The 17,724-nt window shown below is 37.3% G+C and overlaps 1 protein-coding gene across 1 annotated transcript; it reads left to right on the forward strand.

Annotated features, from left to right (window-relative positions):
- Window positions 1-2,811: 2,811 nt before the first annotated feature.
- LOC131164533 (uncharacterized) lies at window positions 2,812-17,349 on the forward strand. The gene is made up of 15 exons (XM_058121799.1): window positions 2,812-3,359; window positions 3,510-3,571; window positions 4,438-5,379; window positions 5,525-5,591; window positions 5,692-5,754; window positions 11,667-11,730; window positions 11,828-11,921; window positions 12,004-12,087; window positions 12,172-12,261; window positions 12,397-12,424; window positions 12,784-13,290; window positions 13,383-13,444; window positions 16,411-16,520; window positions 16,629-16,716; window positions 16,804-17,349. Exons 1-15 carry the CDS (start codon window positions 2,924-2,926, stop codon window positions 17,101-17,103), a joined length of 2,997 nt encoding a protein of 998 aa, XP_057977782.1. The 5' UTR covers window positions 2,812-2,923; the 3' UTR covers window positions 17,104-17,349.
- The last annotated feature ends 375 nt before the right edge of the window (window positions 17,350-17,724 follow it).

Here is a 17,724-nt window from a genome sequence, read left to right on the forward strand (position 1 = left end):
CATTATTGAGTGGTAAAAAAAGTTGATATTTTATGGTATTAATTAATATCCACCAATATTTATTGTATGATATGAGAGATGTTGTCATATGCTACTAGTTATTTGTAATCTTGGTTATGGGATTGAATTTCTTCAAACATAAGAGTGATGGGGAGGTACCCTTTCTTTTAGTGTTGGTTATCTTCTTTTTGAAGAGGGAGCTCAATTAGCATTGAATGAATTGAACCATAAAATAATGGAGGGTTTAAGCTTCGTGATTTGGTCCTACAAATTCTAAATATAAATAGTTTGTACCTTTGATACTTGGACTCGTGTATCTCTCTTCTATGCTAGAGAGACAAGAAAATATCATGTGGAGATGACTATTGTCTATTAGATTATAAGTAAGAATTACCTCAAAATGTCTGTAATACATTGAATTGTTGCTCATGATTTTTTTTTTATTTTACATGGGAACCCCAATCATCGATGAGCCCTTCGGACCCCCTAATGCGGTCACGGCTTATTCACACTTGGGTTGACTTTCGGGAAGTGGTCACCCTCCCTTGGCCCATCTTTTACGACGTGCAGATGGGACCTTCTGAAGGGCTACAAAGCGCACAAGACTTTGTCACCTCTGGGAATCAAACCTCTGATACTCATGTTATCCCTGCCTGCTTTACCACCATGACATGCCTGTAGGGGTTGTTGCTTATGTTTATTGCTTATGTTTGTGTTGTCTTTGGATTGTATATGTGTGTTTGTATGTCCATATAATTAGTTTTTAATAAGGGTAAGTAAGAGGCAGACCAACCAATTTAAAAGGGCCGAGATATTGATCAATTGAGCTTCCTGGATAAGACACCTTATTGCTCAACAGAATTTAACTCAACACATTGATTAACAAAACTTATTAACAACCATAATAATTTGAGATGTAACATGAGGAAATACTAGTTACGTAATCGCTCATTTCTTAGCCTAAAACCAAAACCGATACTTTAAATATGAGAAGGCTACCTAGAAATCAAATATGCACAAGATATTCCAAGAAACTATTGCTTACTCCTTTATTTCCTTTAACTAACATAGGTTTTAGAGAATCATAGCTAGAACACTACTCAAAAAACATTTCAAACTTTGTTTTTGCAAACATATTACTTGTCTCAACCCCCAAACCTATCTAAGTTATCAATATAATTCTTGTAGTAACTGGCGTCTTCTTTATGAAACTAGACTAAGAGGCAATGGAATTCCTCTCTCTCCCAAGATTACACTCTAGTTCTTTGCAAATCAAAAATTGAATTGTGAGTGCATATAAACTTTTTTTTGTAGAAAACAACTATGTAATCGTAACTCAAGTGAACACTTAGAATCTAGTGAAAACTTATTGACAAATCCTAAGTATACTCTAGGAGTAAACAGGAGTTTGAAAAAGGCATATTCTTAGCTCATACCACTTTGATGTATTCTTACTAACCTACTTGCTTATCATAGCTCCTACTCTTGAGTTAACACTTACTCAATGTTTGGTACACATGCATAAGATAGAATGATAGTAGGATAAACTATAAATTTATATGGTGAATATATGAAATTATAAAGATCAACTTCATTATATCACATTCTACTCTTATGTACCAAACAAATCATTAGAATTCATTGAAGAACTTTGTCCTTTAGATCATTCTTAGTTTGCTTTCACTCAACATGCTAACCTACTAGAGCTTCCAATCACTCGACCAACTTTAATCCTCTAATAGCTCTCTACAAGGTTAGGAAGGAAATATTAAGCTATGTAGAGAACACAAACGTCAAAGTATTGGTAGGACTTTCCCTAATCAAACTACAAATGACATGGTTGGTTAGGGCATTTATGTCATTCTCAATTGAGGTGTCCATATTCTTGAGAGCAAAGCAAGTCTTTCAAAGCAACCATGGCACTAATCTTTAGGTCCTAAATCGACTTGAAGATTTTCTTATCTAGGGTATTTATTGGGCGATTCTACGAACACCCTTATGTTATAATATACAACAACAACAAAACCAAACCACTAAATGGGGTCAGTTATATGAATCCTTTTCCGCCAATTTATGCGATCATTGACCATTTCTTTGGATAGATTCAAGGATATTAAATCCTTACTCATTATCTCCTCCCAAGTTATTTTAGGTCTACCCTTACCTCTTCTACTGCTCCCCACAGTAACTAAGTCACTCATCCTCACAGGTGCACTATAAGGCCTACGTTGCAAGTGTTCATACCATCTAAGTCGTCCCTCTCCCTCTCTTATCTTCTATAGGAGCTACACCTAACTTACCCTTATGTTATAATATAAATTTAAAAATGTGTACCTCGTATACCATTTTATGTTGTATTAATCTTTTAATTCATCGGCTTGCAATAAAGTGTATATAATATTGAAATGAAAACCATATTAATCTAAAAATTCCTCGGTAGGTTAAATGAGCGAATGAAAAATATAAATTTTTACGCACTTTGCCTTCATGATTGCTCGGTAAACTTGACATTTTGTTAAGGAAATATTGAAATTTGAACCTTGAGGGTTATAGTTGCCTCGTTGTCTTAGTAAATTCTTTGGGTGTGTAAAGAACTGTAAACATGATTAAATAAAAAATTATTATTGGCACATGCCTTATTGTTAAATTTATATTATTGATTTCACTTTTAATATAATGCATAACTATATTTAATGATGAAAACCAACAACACCGAAAAGTTTGCGCATGCGTCACCATAAGGAGGACATTTCCGTAATTTCAAGTTCGATTCAAAATGCTGAATAATTTCCACACGCAGACAGAAAGCGCGGGAATTTCGCACGTGCGGACCCTTTCTTCCTCTCGGCCAAACCCATTCAGGAACCCTAATGGCATAATCTATCGCACTCTTCCCCTCTTTCCTTCTCCACCTGAAACGGTCATGGTGACTCACCTCGCGAACTCGCAACTCAGTACTGTATCCGCTTCTCACTCGCACAAGGCATGGCACCTCCTCTCTCTTCTCTTGGCCATCGGCCGTCCGGCTACTCCTGCAGAACTCTCCGCCAAATGCACATTGTTCCGCGCAACGCCTGAGTTCGTCGAGTTCCTGTGTTCGATTCCTGACTCGCCTCTCTTCTTGACCGGCGATCTTGTAGTTACTATATCTCTCGCCGCGTACGCATCGTTTGCGCAGTTTGCATCGAATTTTAGCTCAATTGTTTCACTAGTGCCGCGCATCGGGATCAGAGTGCAAGGACTGAAGCAGTTGTGGGATGATGTTTTGATCACATACTCTAGGAGGCGGAAGCGGGTGATGCCGCATTCTGAAGTTGCGGCAGTGGCGAAGAAGAGAGTAACACTGGATTTTCTAGATGGTAAGGGGATTAGAAGAGCCGGGAATTAATTTTTAGATCTTTTTCTTAGGGAAACAAGAAATGTATATTGAGAATTCTACTTAAATAGTGCCTCATATATTGATTCGGAAGTTAATTTGTTCGATTGGCAATTGTGATGATGGATTGCAGTGAATGAGGGATCTCACTTTGGTTTGCCTTTGATCAAGAGAGTTCAAAAGGCCGAGGCTGAGGTACGTTGACTTTTAAAAAAAAAAAAATGTTGGGCAACTATTCACGGTCATTGCTTGGAGTAGTAGGATTTGCAAATCACTTCATTTGTGAGTTCACAAATCTGGCCAAAAAAAAAAAAAAAAAGAAGAGAAAAAGTGGTGCTCGGACTGCAAAGAAATGAAAAGGAGTTGGTTACTATCACAATGCTAAAAATGGTACAAATCTGACAAAAATAAATAGTGATTTGGAGAGAATATCTGAGAATTAGAAACGAAATACTGTTGTTGCCTGCAACTTATAAATCCCCCTTTAAATGTATTACAAATAAGGGAAAAAATAGGAAAAACTGAGTAAACCAATTTTCCATTTGTAATACCAGTTAATAGAATTCAATTTCATTCTATTAAATATATTGAATTGAACTCAATTAAGCTGAATTGTATTGAACTCTTTTTAAAACTATAATTCCAAGCATAGTGACTCTAATTTAAGTTTATGCTCTCTCTCTCTCTCTCTCTCTCTCTCTCTCTCTCTCTCTCTCTCTCACACACACACACACACACACATGCACACACACATGCACACATATGTTTTGATCAGTCAGCTCATAGTCAAGTGTAATTTGATTATCCTCTTTTTTTTAATCAGGATTTTCATGGGAATTTAATGAATTTATTTATTTATTTTTTAACTGGTTAGCTGATGTTTGAAATTGAAGTTCCCAAATGGGGCCGTTGGAAAAATGGAAGTGCATGCAGCAAATGTACAGCTGATGGCTTCCATTGCTATAAAATAGCCTCATTTGCACAAAATATTTATGGTGATATTCAATTTTCACAGGACTTCTCCCTTGTAAGATAGCTATTGATGTCTTATCATCATGCAGGAAAATTTTCATGTAGCTGGTGGTACCATAAATACTACGCCATTTGGCATGTCAATCCCAGCATTTAACTCATTTAATTTAAATCAAGCGATGATTGTGAACCCCCTCTTTGCCAACTCTGGTTCTGGATTGTTGAGTTATGAACTGGAAAAAACTGCATGCGTAGAAGGTGAAAAGGAGATAAATATATGCATTCATAAGAAGGCGCGGGATGATGTATGTACACAAGGATGTCAGCAGAGTTTTCTCAAAATTGAATCTTGCCCAAATATGCCTGACTCAATGATAATTGACGGAATAGTATCAAGTGAGCCTGATTTCAAGACATCTTTTCTAACTGATATCTTGGAAAATCAAATTGTGTTGAAACAAGTTGAGATGAATCCTAGAAACAGAATAAATTTTTATCCCTCACAATGCCTGGAGATAGATAGTCAAGGCAACATTTCACCTGTGGAAGCTGGAGAAGTTCACCGTGTGTGTAAAACGACAGATGTCAGAATAAGTGAAAACAAAAGAATCATGAAGGGCAAGGAGGGAGGGCCATTAATTGACTCTGCTATGCAAAAAGGAGAAATTGATAGTCTTGACCCACAGTATAACACCACTGAATTGGATATATCACCAAAAAATGACTTTGAACGGAAAAATGCTCATGGGGAAAGACAGAGTCTCTTTTCAGCTGTTGAACTCTCGGCTGCTCAGAAGCAGATGACAAAATCTCCTGCCAAGGTGAAGACCATTCATGGGGATGCGATGACTCCAGAACTTCACACTTTCTGCAGGTTATCAAAGAGTAATAAGTCTGTTACAGCAACTAAAGAGCAACAGCACCATAGAAGAGATCAGAAGCCCATCTCAATGAAGCAAAAGATGAAGCAGACTCCTAATAAAACATATGTTACAGAGAAAAAGGAAAATCCTGCACATATTCTTTCAAATGTGAGCTCCATTTCTTCAAGATCACAGTTGGCTGAAAAGTCGTCTTCTACTATCTGGGTTTGGCACATATTTTTTAGTATAGATTGTGCTGTTATCAATTTTTTTTCAGTTTAGTAATTGAGATTTGTTGATGTTTGTCCTACAGGATCAATCACAGCCCAAGATGCTACCAAATTTTGAATCTTTTATCATGGAGGAGGAGGAAGGTTCTGGTATTAAAGCTTTACTATTGGTCTTTGGGCATCTTTGCTTCTGCTTTGTTTATCATGATGTTATTCCATCTGTTCCTTTCTCATAGACTCAAATATGCAGGTGGCTATGGCACGGTTTATAGAGCACGGAGGATATGCGATGGAATAAAATTTGCCATAAAATGTATGAGTGAAGTTTTTTATTTCTTGTTTGTGCCTTTTCTTATTTTTTGTATTTTAACATTCCTGTATTTTGGGTAGTATAACTGGAGGTTATTTACTTCCAGGATGTTGGATTGTATTTTTCTATTAAGATTTTAATGTCATAGAGGAATAAATCTGGAGTTTATTAATCTTTCATTGGTTTTCAAACATTTATGGAGAAAGTGCGTCTGGAGGCATGTCTTCTTTTGAACTGTCATTGAGATGATTTTCCATGTTGGGATCTGATTAGGCTCCATTTGATCACTAGAATGTTTTTAGGAGAACAATAAAATGAAATGGTAACAAGAGATCCAAGTTATGGTTGGGTTGGCTGTTTTTTTTAGGAGGATCTTTGATCAATCACATGGAGCACGACTGAATTAGTAACGTAACCGTTCAGCTGGTTTCTTTATGAAGTGATGTATGCAAATGGTGTTGCTGGATGATATTACTAATTTCCTTTCTATTGGGGTTATCCCAAATGGTGACGTGGGGCCGTTGATTTGGAACCCGATGTGTGAGGGGGAGATACTTGTTAGCACCGCAGGAGTCCATGGGTGAGCTTGATACACATGGGTGAACACCAACTTGACCCAAAACCTAAGCCTATTGGGTCTTGGGCCCAACCATGTATATAAACACCCATCATCCACTCAATTTTTCCAATGTGGGACAAACTCACAAGTGGAATTCTCAACAATTTCTCCCTCACTTCTGAGTTCCAACTACTCCCCTTTGAACGAAAATTGTCTCCCTTATGGGAGTAAGCCTAATTCCCCAATAGTTGCTCAAGTGGGCCTTCCCATTGGCGCCTTATGTGCCTTGGACTGCATTCCACGTGCCTCCAAACCAATCCTACCTCCCATGTCTTGACCCTATTCAGGTTCATCCTTAGCCTAGATGATCCTTATTGGCTTCGGTCACACACTTGGTCCTCCAATTGTTAGCACGTCAGGAAAATTAGTTTCACGTCTCAACTTTTATGATGTTGCTCACTCAGAGTTACGAACCGTCGGCTCTAATACCACTGGTTAAGAAATCTAGACAAAAATAGAGATAAAAACACACACAAAAAGAACACCGAGATATACGTGGTTCGGCTAAATTCAGCTTACGTCCACGGGAGAGATAGCTAGTATTTTCTGAAAAATACAGAAGAGGAGGAGACAAATTCTCACTTAAAACTCTCTCAACTCTCACAACTTTCTCTGCCTTCCCACTCACTTCCCACAACTCTGTTATAATATGATGTTCTTACATTCACAACACACACCTATTTATACACCAAGGAGTATTAACTACTCAAGAAAACTCCCACAATTAAATTTTTATATTTCTACAATCACATTTGAATTTATCTCCTGATTTTGTGGAGAATCACCCGTAGGTAAGTAACGGAAGAGAAACCGCAACACCTGAATAATTTCCACCTTAATTCCTGCATTAATTTGGGTATGAATCTATCAATTCTCCCCTTCCATACCCATCAAAGGAGAGTGCTTGCAACCATTCTTCAATTGGTATCCATCTTGGCTATGTCTCTGCATAGCTCAAACTTCTCATGAGTCACTACTTTTGTCAACATGTCTGCAGGGTTCTTGTCTGTGTCAATCTTCACTAGCTTTAATAGCTGCTATTCCATCACTTCGCGTATCCAATGATAGCAAATGTCGATATGCTTCGTTCGGGAATGATACATTGAATCCTTGCTCAAGTCCAGAGCACTCTGACTATCACAATGTACTTTGTATTCTTTATGTGTGACACCTAGTTCTTGGATAAACCGCTTTAGCCACAACAGAGGCGGAATACCCAGTATTTGACAACTTCTAGATGTTTCATGCCATGGTGGAAAGAGAAACAGGAAAGAAGTTGAAGTGTCTCCGATCAGAAAACCAAGGCGAGTACATTCCCAGAGAATTCAAAGCATACTGCGCTATTTGCGGTATCCGACATGAGAAGACGGTCCCATGAACCCCACAACAAAATGGTAAAGTTGAGAGAATGAACCGGACCATCATGGAAAGAGTCAGAAGCATGCTCAGTTTGGCTAAACTGCCTAAGTTATTCTGGGGTGAAGCAGTTTGTGCTGCATGCTACCTTATCAACAAATCACCTTTTATTTTGCAGCAGTTTGAAATTCCAGAGAAAGTGTGGTTTGGCAAGGAACCTTCCTACTCTCATCTAAGAGTGTTTGGGTGCAAAACATTTGCACATGTATCCAAGGAGCAAAGACAGAAACTTGATGTGAAGTCAACTCCATGCATCTTTGTTGGCTATGGAGATGAAGAGTTTGGATACAAGCTATGGGATCCAAAAACAAAGAAGTTGATAAGAAGTAGAGATGTTATTTTTCAAGAAAATCATATGTATGAAGATTTTGGAAAGTCAATAAAGCCTACTAGTTTTAGTCCAGTGCTCAGAATTTCATTGTTGTTCCTGCACCAGTACAGTTGCCCACAAACAATGAAGATTTGCAGGATGAAATTCTTGAAACAGAACAGGAAGCAGATACCGAGGGTGTTGAGCAGGGGGAGCAACAATCCTCTCCGCCAAAAGCTATAGAACCAGAAGTAGTTCCTGAGCAGAAGGAGCAACAATCTCCTCTGCTAGAAGCTACAGAACTAGAAGTAGTTCTACCAGTTGAAGAGCCTCAGCCAAAACGATCTTAGAGAAAGTGCACATTGATTTCATCAAAGAAATATCTAGAGTCTGAGTATATTCTCCTTACTAATGAGGGAGAGCCAGAGAGTTTTCAAGAAACTCAGAATGATCCAGAAAAAGGTAAATGGTTGCAGGCTATGCAAGAAGAGATGAACTCTTTACAAAAGAACCAAACATATAAATTGGTAAGACTTCCTAAAGGAAAGAAAGCATTAAGAAATAAATGGGTGTACAAGTTGCAGAAAGATGGCAATGGAAAGATCATTAAACATAAAGTTTGGTTGGTTGTCAAAGGTTTTCAGCAGAAAAAGGGTATTGATTTTGACGAGATTTTCTCACTAGTGGTAAAGATGACTTCAATACGAGTGATACGCAGGTTGACAGCAAGTTTGGACTTGGAGCTTGAACAGTTGGATGTTAAGACAACCTTTCTCCATGGAGATTAACAGGAAGAAATTTATATTAAACAACTTGAAGGTTTTGAAGTTTCAGGGAAAGGAGCATATGGTCTGCAAGTTGGAAAAGAGTTTATATGGTCTTAAGCAAGCGCCAAGACAGTGGTATAAAAAGTTTGACTCATTCATGGTGGGTCATGGTTACAAGAGAACTGCAGCAGATCAATGCGTCTACATTCAAAAATTCCCTGAAGGTAATTTCATTATATTGACGCTTTATGTTGATGACATGTTGATTGTTGGATAGGATGCAGGTATGATTACCGAACTAAAGCAAGAACTGTCCAAGTTCTTTGACATGAAGGACCTAGGTCCAACTCAGCAGATATGGGCCATGAAAATTGTTCGTGACAAGAAAGCCAAGAAATTGTGGTTGTCACAGGAAAGTTATGTTGAATGGGTGCTTGAAAAGTTCAACATGAAGAATGCAAAGCCAGTCACTACTCCATTGGAAAATCACTTCAAGTTGAGTAAAAGATCGTGTCCTTCTTCGAGGAAAGAAGTGGAAGAAATGGAAGCAGTTCCATATTCATTAGCAATTGGTAGTTTGATGTATGCAATGGTTTGCACAAGGCCGGATATTGCCCACGCTGCAGGTGTTGTGAGTAGGTTTTTTTCAAATCTAGGCAAAGACCATTGGGAATCAGTTAAGTAGATTTTTAGGTATTTGAAGTATACATCAAAGATGTCCTTGTGTTTTAGGGAACTGAACCAGTCTTGGAAGGATATACTGATTTCGATATGGCAGGTGATCTTGATAGTAGGAAATCTACATTAGGATTTCTTTTCACTTTTGCAGGGGGAGCAGTCTTATGGCAATCCAAGTTGCAGAAGTGTGTTGCTTTATCTACAATAGAGACATAATACACTACCGCAATGAAAGTTGGTAAAGAAATGTTATGGCTAAATCGATTTATTCAAGAAGTGGGTGTCAACATAGAAAGAATACAAAGTACATTGTGATACTCAGAGTGGTCTGGACTTGAGTAAGAATTCAATGTATCATTCTCGAACGAAAGATATCGACATTCGCCATCATTGGATACGCAAAGTGATGGAACAATATCTGTTAAAGCTAGTAAAGATTCACACAGACAAGAACCGTGCAGACATGTTGACAAAAATAGTGACTCGTGAGAAGTTTGAGCTATGCAGAGACATAGCCAAGATGGATACCAATTGAAGAATGGTTGCTTACATTCTCCTCTGATGGGTATGGAGGGGGAGAATTGATAGATCCATACCCAAATTAATGCAGGAATTAAGGTGGAAATTATTCAGGTGTTGCGGTTTCTCTTCCGTTACTTACCTGTGGGTGGTTCTCCACTAAATTAGGAGATAAATTCAAATGTGATTGTAGAAATATTCAAATGTGATTGTGGGAGTTTTCTTGAAATTATAATAGAGTTGTGGGTAGTGGGTGGGAAGGCAAAGAGAGTTGAGAGAGTTTTGAGTGAGAATTTGTCTCCTCCTCCTATGTATTTTTCAGAAAATACTAGCTATCTCTCCCGTGGATCTAGGCTGAATTTAGCCGAACCACGTATATCTCGGTGTTCTTTTTGTGTGCGTTTTTATCTCTATTTTTGTTCAGGTTTCCCAAGAGAATGTTGAATCATGACTCTGATACCAGTGTTAGGTGGTTTTGGGTCTTCTCAACCCCAAAAGCTAGTTCTTGGGGTGAGACTTTCCCTCACACTTAATAATTGACCATCAGCCCCTTCAACAACCGATGTAGGATAACCCCAACAATCACCCCCTCACACATCGGGTTCCAAATCGGCAGCCCCACATACCCGGCACCCTGAAGAGAATGTTGAACCATGGCTCTGATACCAATGTTAGGTGGTTTTATGCTTTCTCAACCTCATGAGCTTTTGGGGTTGAGAAGGTCCAAGACCACCTAACACTGGTATCTAAGCCATAGTTCAACATTCTCCCCGGGATGCCGAGTACGTGGGGCCGCCGATTTGGAACCCAATGTGTGAGGGGGAGATTGTTGGGGTTATCCTACATTGGTTGTAGAAGGGGCTGGTGGTTAGTTATTAAGTGTGAGAGAAAACCTCACCCCAAGAGCTAGCTTTTGGGGTTGAGAAGGCCTAAGACCACCTAACACTTTTAAAATCCTGGAGGCATCAAGGAAACAATATATATCTATTTTTTTTTTTCTAAATTTGTGTGTAGCATTTTAGAGTTGCAGTAATCTTGAGATGCATTCCTAGATAGTAGGATTTTCTAAAAAAAGCAAATGCAACACCCAGTGCACAAACCTCCCACACCCTATTAGGGTCTAGACTCTAGAGAGGGTGTGATTTATGCAGCCTTGCCTCCACAATTGGAGAGGCTGTTTTGTGAAGTGAGTGCATGACCTGGTTTGACTGTAACACCCTTACTATTGGGTTGTCCTCAACATCTAGTAGGATCTTTTCTCATAGGGATTTAATATGCAGTAATGGAATCTCAAAACATTATGTTAAAATAGTGCATCTGTTCACAATAGACTAATTGAATTATATTGTAACCAAGTTTTTTCTTGGTGACAATGTTGCAACTAATACTTTGGAAATGTGCTAACTATATGGAACATTGGAAAAACTCATGTTATCATGTATTTATACCACCTGTTGCTTTTACAAGTTAGATTTTATGGTATCAATCACTATTCAGTTTGCCTAAAAAAAAATTTGCTATGAATGTCCACATATTTAGCCAATTCTGATGTTGTTGTAGGTATAATAGTGTTCCCCAATATAAATTTGCATGCTTGTGTTTACAGGCCCTCACTCAAATGCTCATAGGCACCATGTTAACAATGAGAGAAGGATGCTGGAACGATTTGGGTAAGGATATTTAGGAAGTTCGCTCCACAGAAAGAAAGTGTGATTAGTGTCTATTTTCAAGAAGTTATGGCATTTAAAGAAAATTCTTCTAATTCAGGGGTAAGAACTTTGTAATAAAATTTGAAGACTCTTTCAAGAGTGGAAATTCTGAGTGCTTTGTTCTAGAGCATGTTGATCATGACAGACCTGAGGTAATTCTTTTATTATTTGATGTTTAAAGCCGCCTCTTGTTTCTTTTTCTTTTCTTATGGTAATTTTGCTTTTAAATTTCAGATGTTGAAGAAAGAAATAGATGTTTTCCAGCTCCAGTGGTATGGCTACTGCATGTTTAGAGCACTTGCAAGTCTACATAAGCAGGTGGAAACCATGCAAGGGATTAATTATGTGGTATGCAATTCTTCCAGAATCAAGGGATCTTGAATGTTTCTTTTACATGTGCAGGGAGTTGTGCATAGAGATGTTAAACCTGGCAACTTCCTTTTCTCTCGTAAAATCAATAAAGGTTACCTTATTGATTTCAACCTTGCCATGGTCAGTGATACCTCTTCTAATTTCAAGTGCTTTTTTTGAAGTTCTTTTAATTTATTTTCCCTCTAATTTTCAAAGAATTAATGTGGTGGTTCATTATTTTGTTCCTTTAAAAAAAAAAAAAAATTTTTCCCACAGGATCTGCGTCTGAAGTATGGAACCACTAGTAAGTCTCTATCTTATTAGAATCTGTAAATTTTGGAATAGTAAATATAGCACTGACCTGACTTTAGTATAAAATTTTAATATTGGGCTGTGTTCACCTCAAGATTTTGGTGGTTTTCGTAGTTAAGATTTAATTAAAATAATTTAAATAAAATATTCACCTCTTTTCTTCATTCTTGTGAATCTTCTTCACCTTTTTTCTTTTTTTAAGTTTAGATTGATGTCGGCTAAGCTAACTAGGTTATTTTAATTTCTTTTGTATATGTATATATTCCACTATAACTTTTATCGAAAGATGTTCAGGTCATATTGTCACCTACTTGTAATATTAAACTGAAGGTTTATATAAACATTTTACAGACAAGTCGAAGGAACAGTATGATGTAAAGTTCAATCCTGTTGCACTTAACCATCCCAAATCTGTACCTTCTACCAAAAGTAAGAAGTTCCCCAGTACTCAATCTTTGGAAGCAGTCAATAAGCAGACAATGAAAGACACTAGAATGATGGAACCCAGAAACATGAAAAGAAAGGCTCAGGCTGACTTGGGTAGTTGGAACACAATGAAAAGCCAAGGTGCAGATGGATCAGGCATAACCTCCGCAAAGGATGTGACAAGCACTAGGACTCCTTCAGCTGAAAGACTGAGGGAACCCATGCCATGCCAAGGTAGGAAGGAGCTGATTAGCCTGGTGCATGAAGCACTGCAGCATCCTTATCAAGAACCAGTCAGTGTTCCAGCTTCTAAAAGAAAGAGGGTTGCTGCCCCTCCTGGTAAACTGGATAAGAAACTTGATTATCAAACTCCAATGCCACTGCACTCAAATGGAATTGCTGTTGTTGGGGGAGGACTATTGAAGAATAAAGGTTTGCCCCACATATTATTTGATGATTTAGTTTGGCTGAACCACCTATGGTCCTTTGAAGATTGATTGTGTATTTGTATGTCTTGTTTTCAGTTGATGGAAAGCACAAGAAAGAAGGCCCTTGTGTTGGAACAAAGGGATTCCGTGCCCCAGAGGTAACCACATGTTAACAAACAAACTTCCCATTAAGGACCAGTAATCATTATCTTTTGCAGGTAGAGGCTTGCAAGCATCATAAATATGATTTTGAGACTCAATTATCAAAAATACTTTCCAACTAAATATTAAAACAATGTTTACACCAAGGATATAAAAGTCATATATAATTGGATAGGAATGAGAAAAAAAAATCTAAATCTAGTACTTGTCATAAGTTCTTGTCCATGGTTTTTTTTTTTCTTGTCTGAAAAACGTTTCTTTTTCTGTCCAAAAAAAAAGGGGAAAAAAAAGAACATGTGAACACATGTTAAGGGATGCAAATTTTATCTTCAAGCAGTTAGCAGGAAATCATGCACATGCTTTTCCACTTGCCAAAGATTGTGCCAGTAGTAATTTAAAAAAAAAATTCATTTAAAAAAACTGTGACACCCAGTGCACTTTGATTAAACCTGTTACCTTTAGGTTTGGTGCAACACCGGGTCAAGGCTTGCCATCAGTCAAGGAATTTTATAGTTGTAAATAAAATTTGTTTATCTAGCCCATTCCTTCCCACTCCTCCCCCCCACCCTGCCAAAAAAGAAGTATAAATTTGTAACAAAAAAATTAATCAGCGAAAGAATTGGCATCAAGTAGTTTCAAATTGTTAAAGCTTGATATACATATTAGTGTGCGTCTAGTCCCATATCGTCTCTGTGAACAGTTCCAAAGTCAGTATAAGATCCTCTTAACTCTCTCTCCTTGATACCTAGGTTTTGAGGATGAGCTCTCTAACATGATATTAGAGCTGGGCCTTGGGTTGCTTGGCTCCTCCGTGGGTTGGATTTCTCCTCACCTCATTTCCCTTCATGGGCTCTCCTCGTCTCATTTCCCCCATGGACTCGAAGGGGAGTATTAGTGTGCGTCCAGTCCCATATCGTCTTTGTGAGTAGTTCCAAAGCCAGTATAAGATAGACCCATGTAGTATGCGAGTAGTTATCCACGATTGTTAAAAAATAGTGTGCACCAGAATGTGAAGTTGTAAGATAACCACGTATATGTCACAATAAATCCGATTAAAACAAAATGTGCTCTTATTTGTATTCAAAGAAAAAGGTAAACGAGTGTGCTTTGCATTTTTTTGGCATGCTATGGTTGGTAACTTCAAAATTTTATGCCTAAATTAAGAAAAATGGCAACTTTCTAATGATATTGATGTGGAAATCTTGAGCTGTCACAAGGAATAGCTGAAAATCACTGGACTTGACTTTCTTTAGGACAGGGCACAATGCTGAAATTTATTGCTACTCATTCCTATAGAAGCTTTGTTTTTAATCATCATGCTTTCTTGAATTTTGTATGTCTCTGTGTAAATGCTGTGGCATATATTCATTTCAAATTTTACATTTTTTAAAGTGAATCCATTTCCTTCCAATGCATTAAGGAAATATGTGTATACATAATAACCTTGAAAATATTTTTGTTCATATATGATGTGGGTACCCTGTCATTTGCCTTAATAAATTACTATGCCATCATCATTATCACTACCATCTGTGTTATTGTTTATGGCACCGCTAAATTTAATGTGAACAATTGAACTCAGTTTTCTGCTGGCCTAAGTTAAAACACTTTTACAAGATTCATCAAAATTTATTTTTCTATTAAAGTTTGCATAGAAATCTAAACAAGAAATGTTTCTAGATATACACCATCGTCGTAGGGATTGCTGGGTTTTATTTCTGTTTCCTTTTTCTGTTTTCGTTGCTGTACAGTGAAAAATATGTTATAATCACTCATTTATTTATGTTGATAGTTTTCTATTTATGTCAATTTTTTGCAAAAGCCGAAAATCAGATTTTGTTGTGATGAATCAGTTGCTACAGCATTTTAACATCCAGAATTTTCAGGTTGAATCATTCATTCTATGCATCAAAAACTAAAATAAACCTGATGTGCATTTGAAAAATAATAACAAAAATTTTCATAAAATTTCTAAAAATTTGAAAAGAAACATTAGTCATGCAATTTTTTTTTTTTCATTTTTCAATTGACATGTAAATAGTATTGTCCTTGGAGCACTAAAAAGTGAGTTTAAAAGTATAACAGTTAAATAATATAATTGTAATTAATAGCTATTTTTTAATAATATTTTCTAATCTAAATGATTTTGCATTTTTGTTATTTTAATAGTATTCTAATTGTTATTTGATTCAAGGATACAAATGAACATGAGTTCAATTAGGTTTTACTTTGTTTTAGTTTTGAAAAGATTAACAGGTTGCTAGTTTTTAGTTTTTAGTGTTTCTTTCTAGTTTACAATTTTCATTTCTGGTTTTCATTTGCATAATTTTTGCTAGTGATGTCAAACAGGCCCATAACTTTGCACTTTGCTGCACGAAAGGTTGTTATTTTATTGGGAAAAAAGTTCTATGATTCTCCATATGTAAAATAACAAGTTACAAAATTTTGGGGCTCTCCTTTCCTGGCTGGGTTATGTTTGCTGCATTTGTTTCATGTCATCCTGATATAAGTGTAGTTCAATGTCAAATTAATACATCTACAACATTAAGATGAAAATTAACAAATGACTGAACTCAGTCCAAGTTTCAGCTTCAGGAATCTATACATGCCTTTCCACTTTCTTCTATGCAATTCTGAGGTACGGTATATAAACAAATATCTGGATGAAACATTTCCCTCTCCTTTTTTCTTCCTCCAACTTCTTGGTTTTATTGGTAGATTATGTGTAGTTGGCATTGAACAAGAAGAAACAGTCAAAAAGATTTAAAACTGATTGGTGGAGTTTCATATCTCTCCATTTGTTTCCCTCTAGACGTTCTGCTTCAGTCTCAGTAAAACTGTAAATTTTGAAAATTTCAATTGCTGACATAGTAAATTTGTAAAGTAACTGTAGATGCTATCATTTTCCTAATTTTGTTTTCAATGGAAACAGAGGAGCTCAATGTTAAAGTGTTCTGTGTAGGTCTTGTTGAGATCTCCACATCAAGGCCCCAAGGCCGATATCTGGTCTGCAGGGGTCACCTTACTTTATCTAATGATTGGAAGAGCACCCTTTATGGGTGAACCTGAAACGTAAGGATTCATTTTCTTCTAGGATTGGTCATTGAGTATCATTTCTTTTAATTGAAAAGCTTCTATAGTTCCATTGTTTGCATCCTAACAGTCCAAATTGCCTGACAGGAACATAAAAGAGATTGCAAAGTTGAGGGGCAATGAGGATCTATGGGAAGTTGCCAAGCTACACGACCGGGAATCATCCTTCCCCCAGGTATTCACATATCACGACTGATTAAACAGGTTAGAGGCAAACAGGTGGGATAGATGCTTCATATTGGAAAGAATTATTTTGTTGCAGGACCTTTTAGATGTACAGTGGTTGCCTTCGATGCGGCTGCAGGAGTGGTGCAAACTCAACACCAAGAGACCAGAATTTTTCGGGGTAATCCCGAGGTCACTTTTTCATCTCGTGGACAAATGCTTGACTGTGAATCCGAGACTTAGGATCAGCGCAGAGGAAGCTCTGAGGCATGAGTTCTTTGCTCCATGCCGTGAAAGACTGAGAGGGCAGAGCTTGCCCAGGGAGGAGTGCAGCTTGGAATCTGGACATCCCGTGTTCTGCAGAGATAAAGCTTCATCAGATGTAGGCAAAGTTTAATAGAGTCTGTAGAGGTTATTCATCATTTTGGTTCAAATGTCTTACTTGCTGGCTCTCATCTCATAGCTCATTTGCATATTCAATTTTTCCAAGCTGTAAAAATAAGTCCCATCCTTGCACGTCGTTGATTCTTGCCCTCGCAAAATTTTGTACCTTTTTGTACTGTATCATTTGTAAGATTTAAACTATTGAATGTATTCTTGCACCCAATCCTACAAATAGAAATAGATAGATCACTTTGAAATCTCTCTCCCTCTCTCTGTCTCTCTCTCTCTCTCTCTCTCTCTCACACACACACACAGAGCAAGAACTTGAAAAAAAAAATGCAGCCAATGATGCTAAGTATCAAAGTCTGCTTCACTGATTGCACACCATGCTTTTCTCCATTTGCTCAGGAAAAGTGCTCGTGATGGCTAAGTCTTTATTTTTAAAATCCGTGCTCAGATGTACTTTGCAACCTTGGGCTTTTAATTGCATGTTCACAATTTCCTTGTAATTGTTGACTGCAAAATTTTTGTTTCAATTTCAACCTGAACTAAAATAAAAAAGTGATTTTTTTTAAAGCTTTGATGGAGTTTCAGTGTTTTTAAAATGTACTAGTTCATGTGTGCCTCACATTTT

Source organism: Malania oleifera, chromosome 9 (genome assembly GCF_029873635.1).
Source record: "Malania oleifera isolate guangnan ecotype guangnan chromosome 9, ASM2987363v1, whole genome shotgun sequence".
In the NCBI taxonomy this organism is placed as follows: Eukaryota; Viridiplantae; Streptophyta; class Magnoliopsida; order Santalales; family Ximeniaceae; genus Malania; species Malania oleifera.

Excerpts from the sequence above, each read along its gene's own strand:
- LOC131164533 (XM_058121799.1), top strand. The coding sequence starts at position 2,924 with ATGGTGACTCACCTCGCGAACTCGCAACTCAGTACTGTATCCGCTTCT. Across the intron at positions 12,088-12,171 it reads TTGCAAGTCTACATAAGCAG|GGAGTTGTGCATAGAGATGT; the intron begins GTGGAAACCATG and ends TTACATGTGCAG. Across the intron at positions 16,717-16,803 it reads GGGAATCATCCTTCCCCCAG|GACCTTTTAGATGTACAGTG; the intron begins GTATTCACATAT and ends ATTTTGTTGCAG.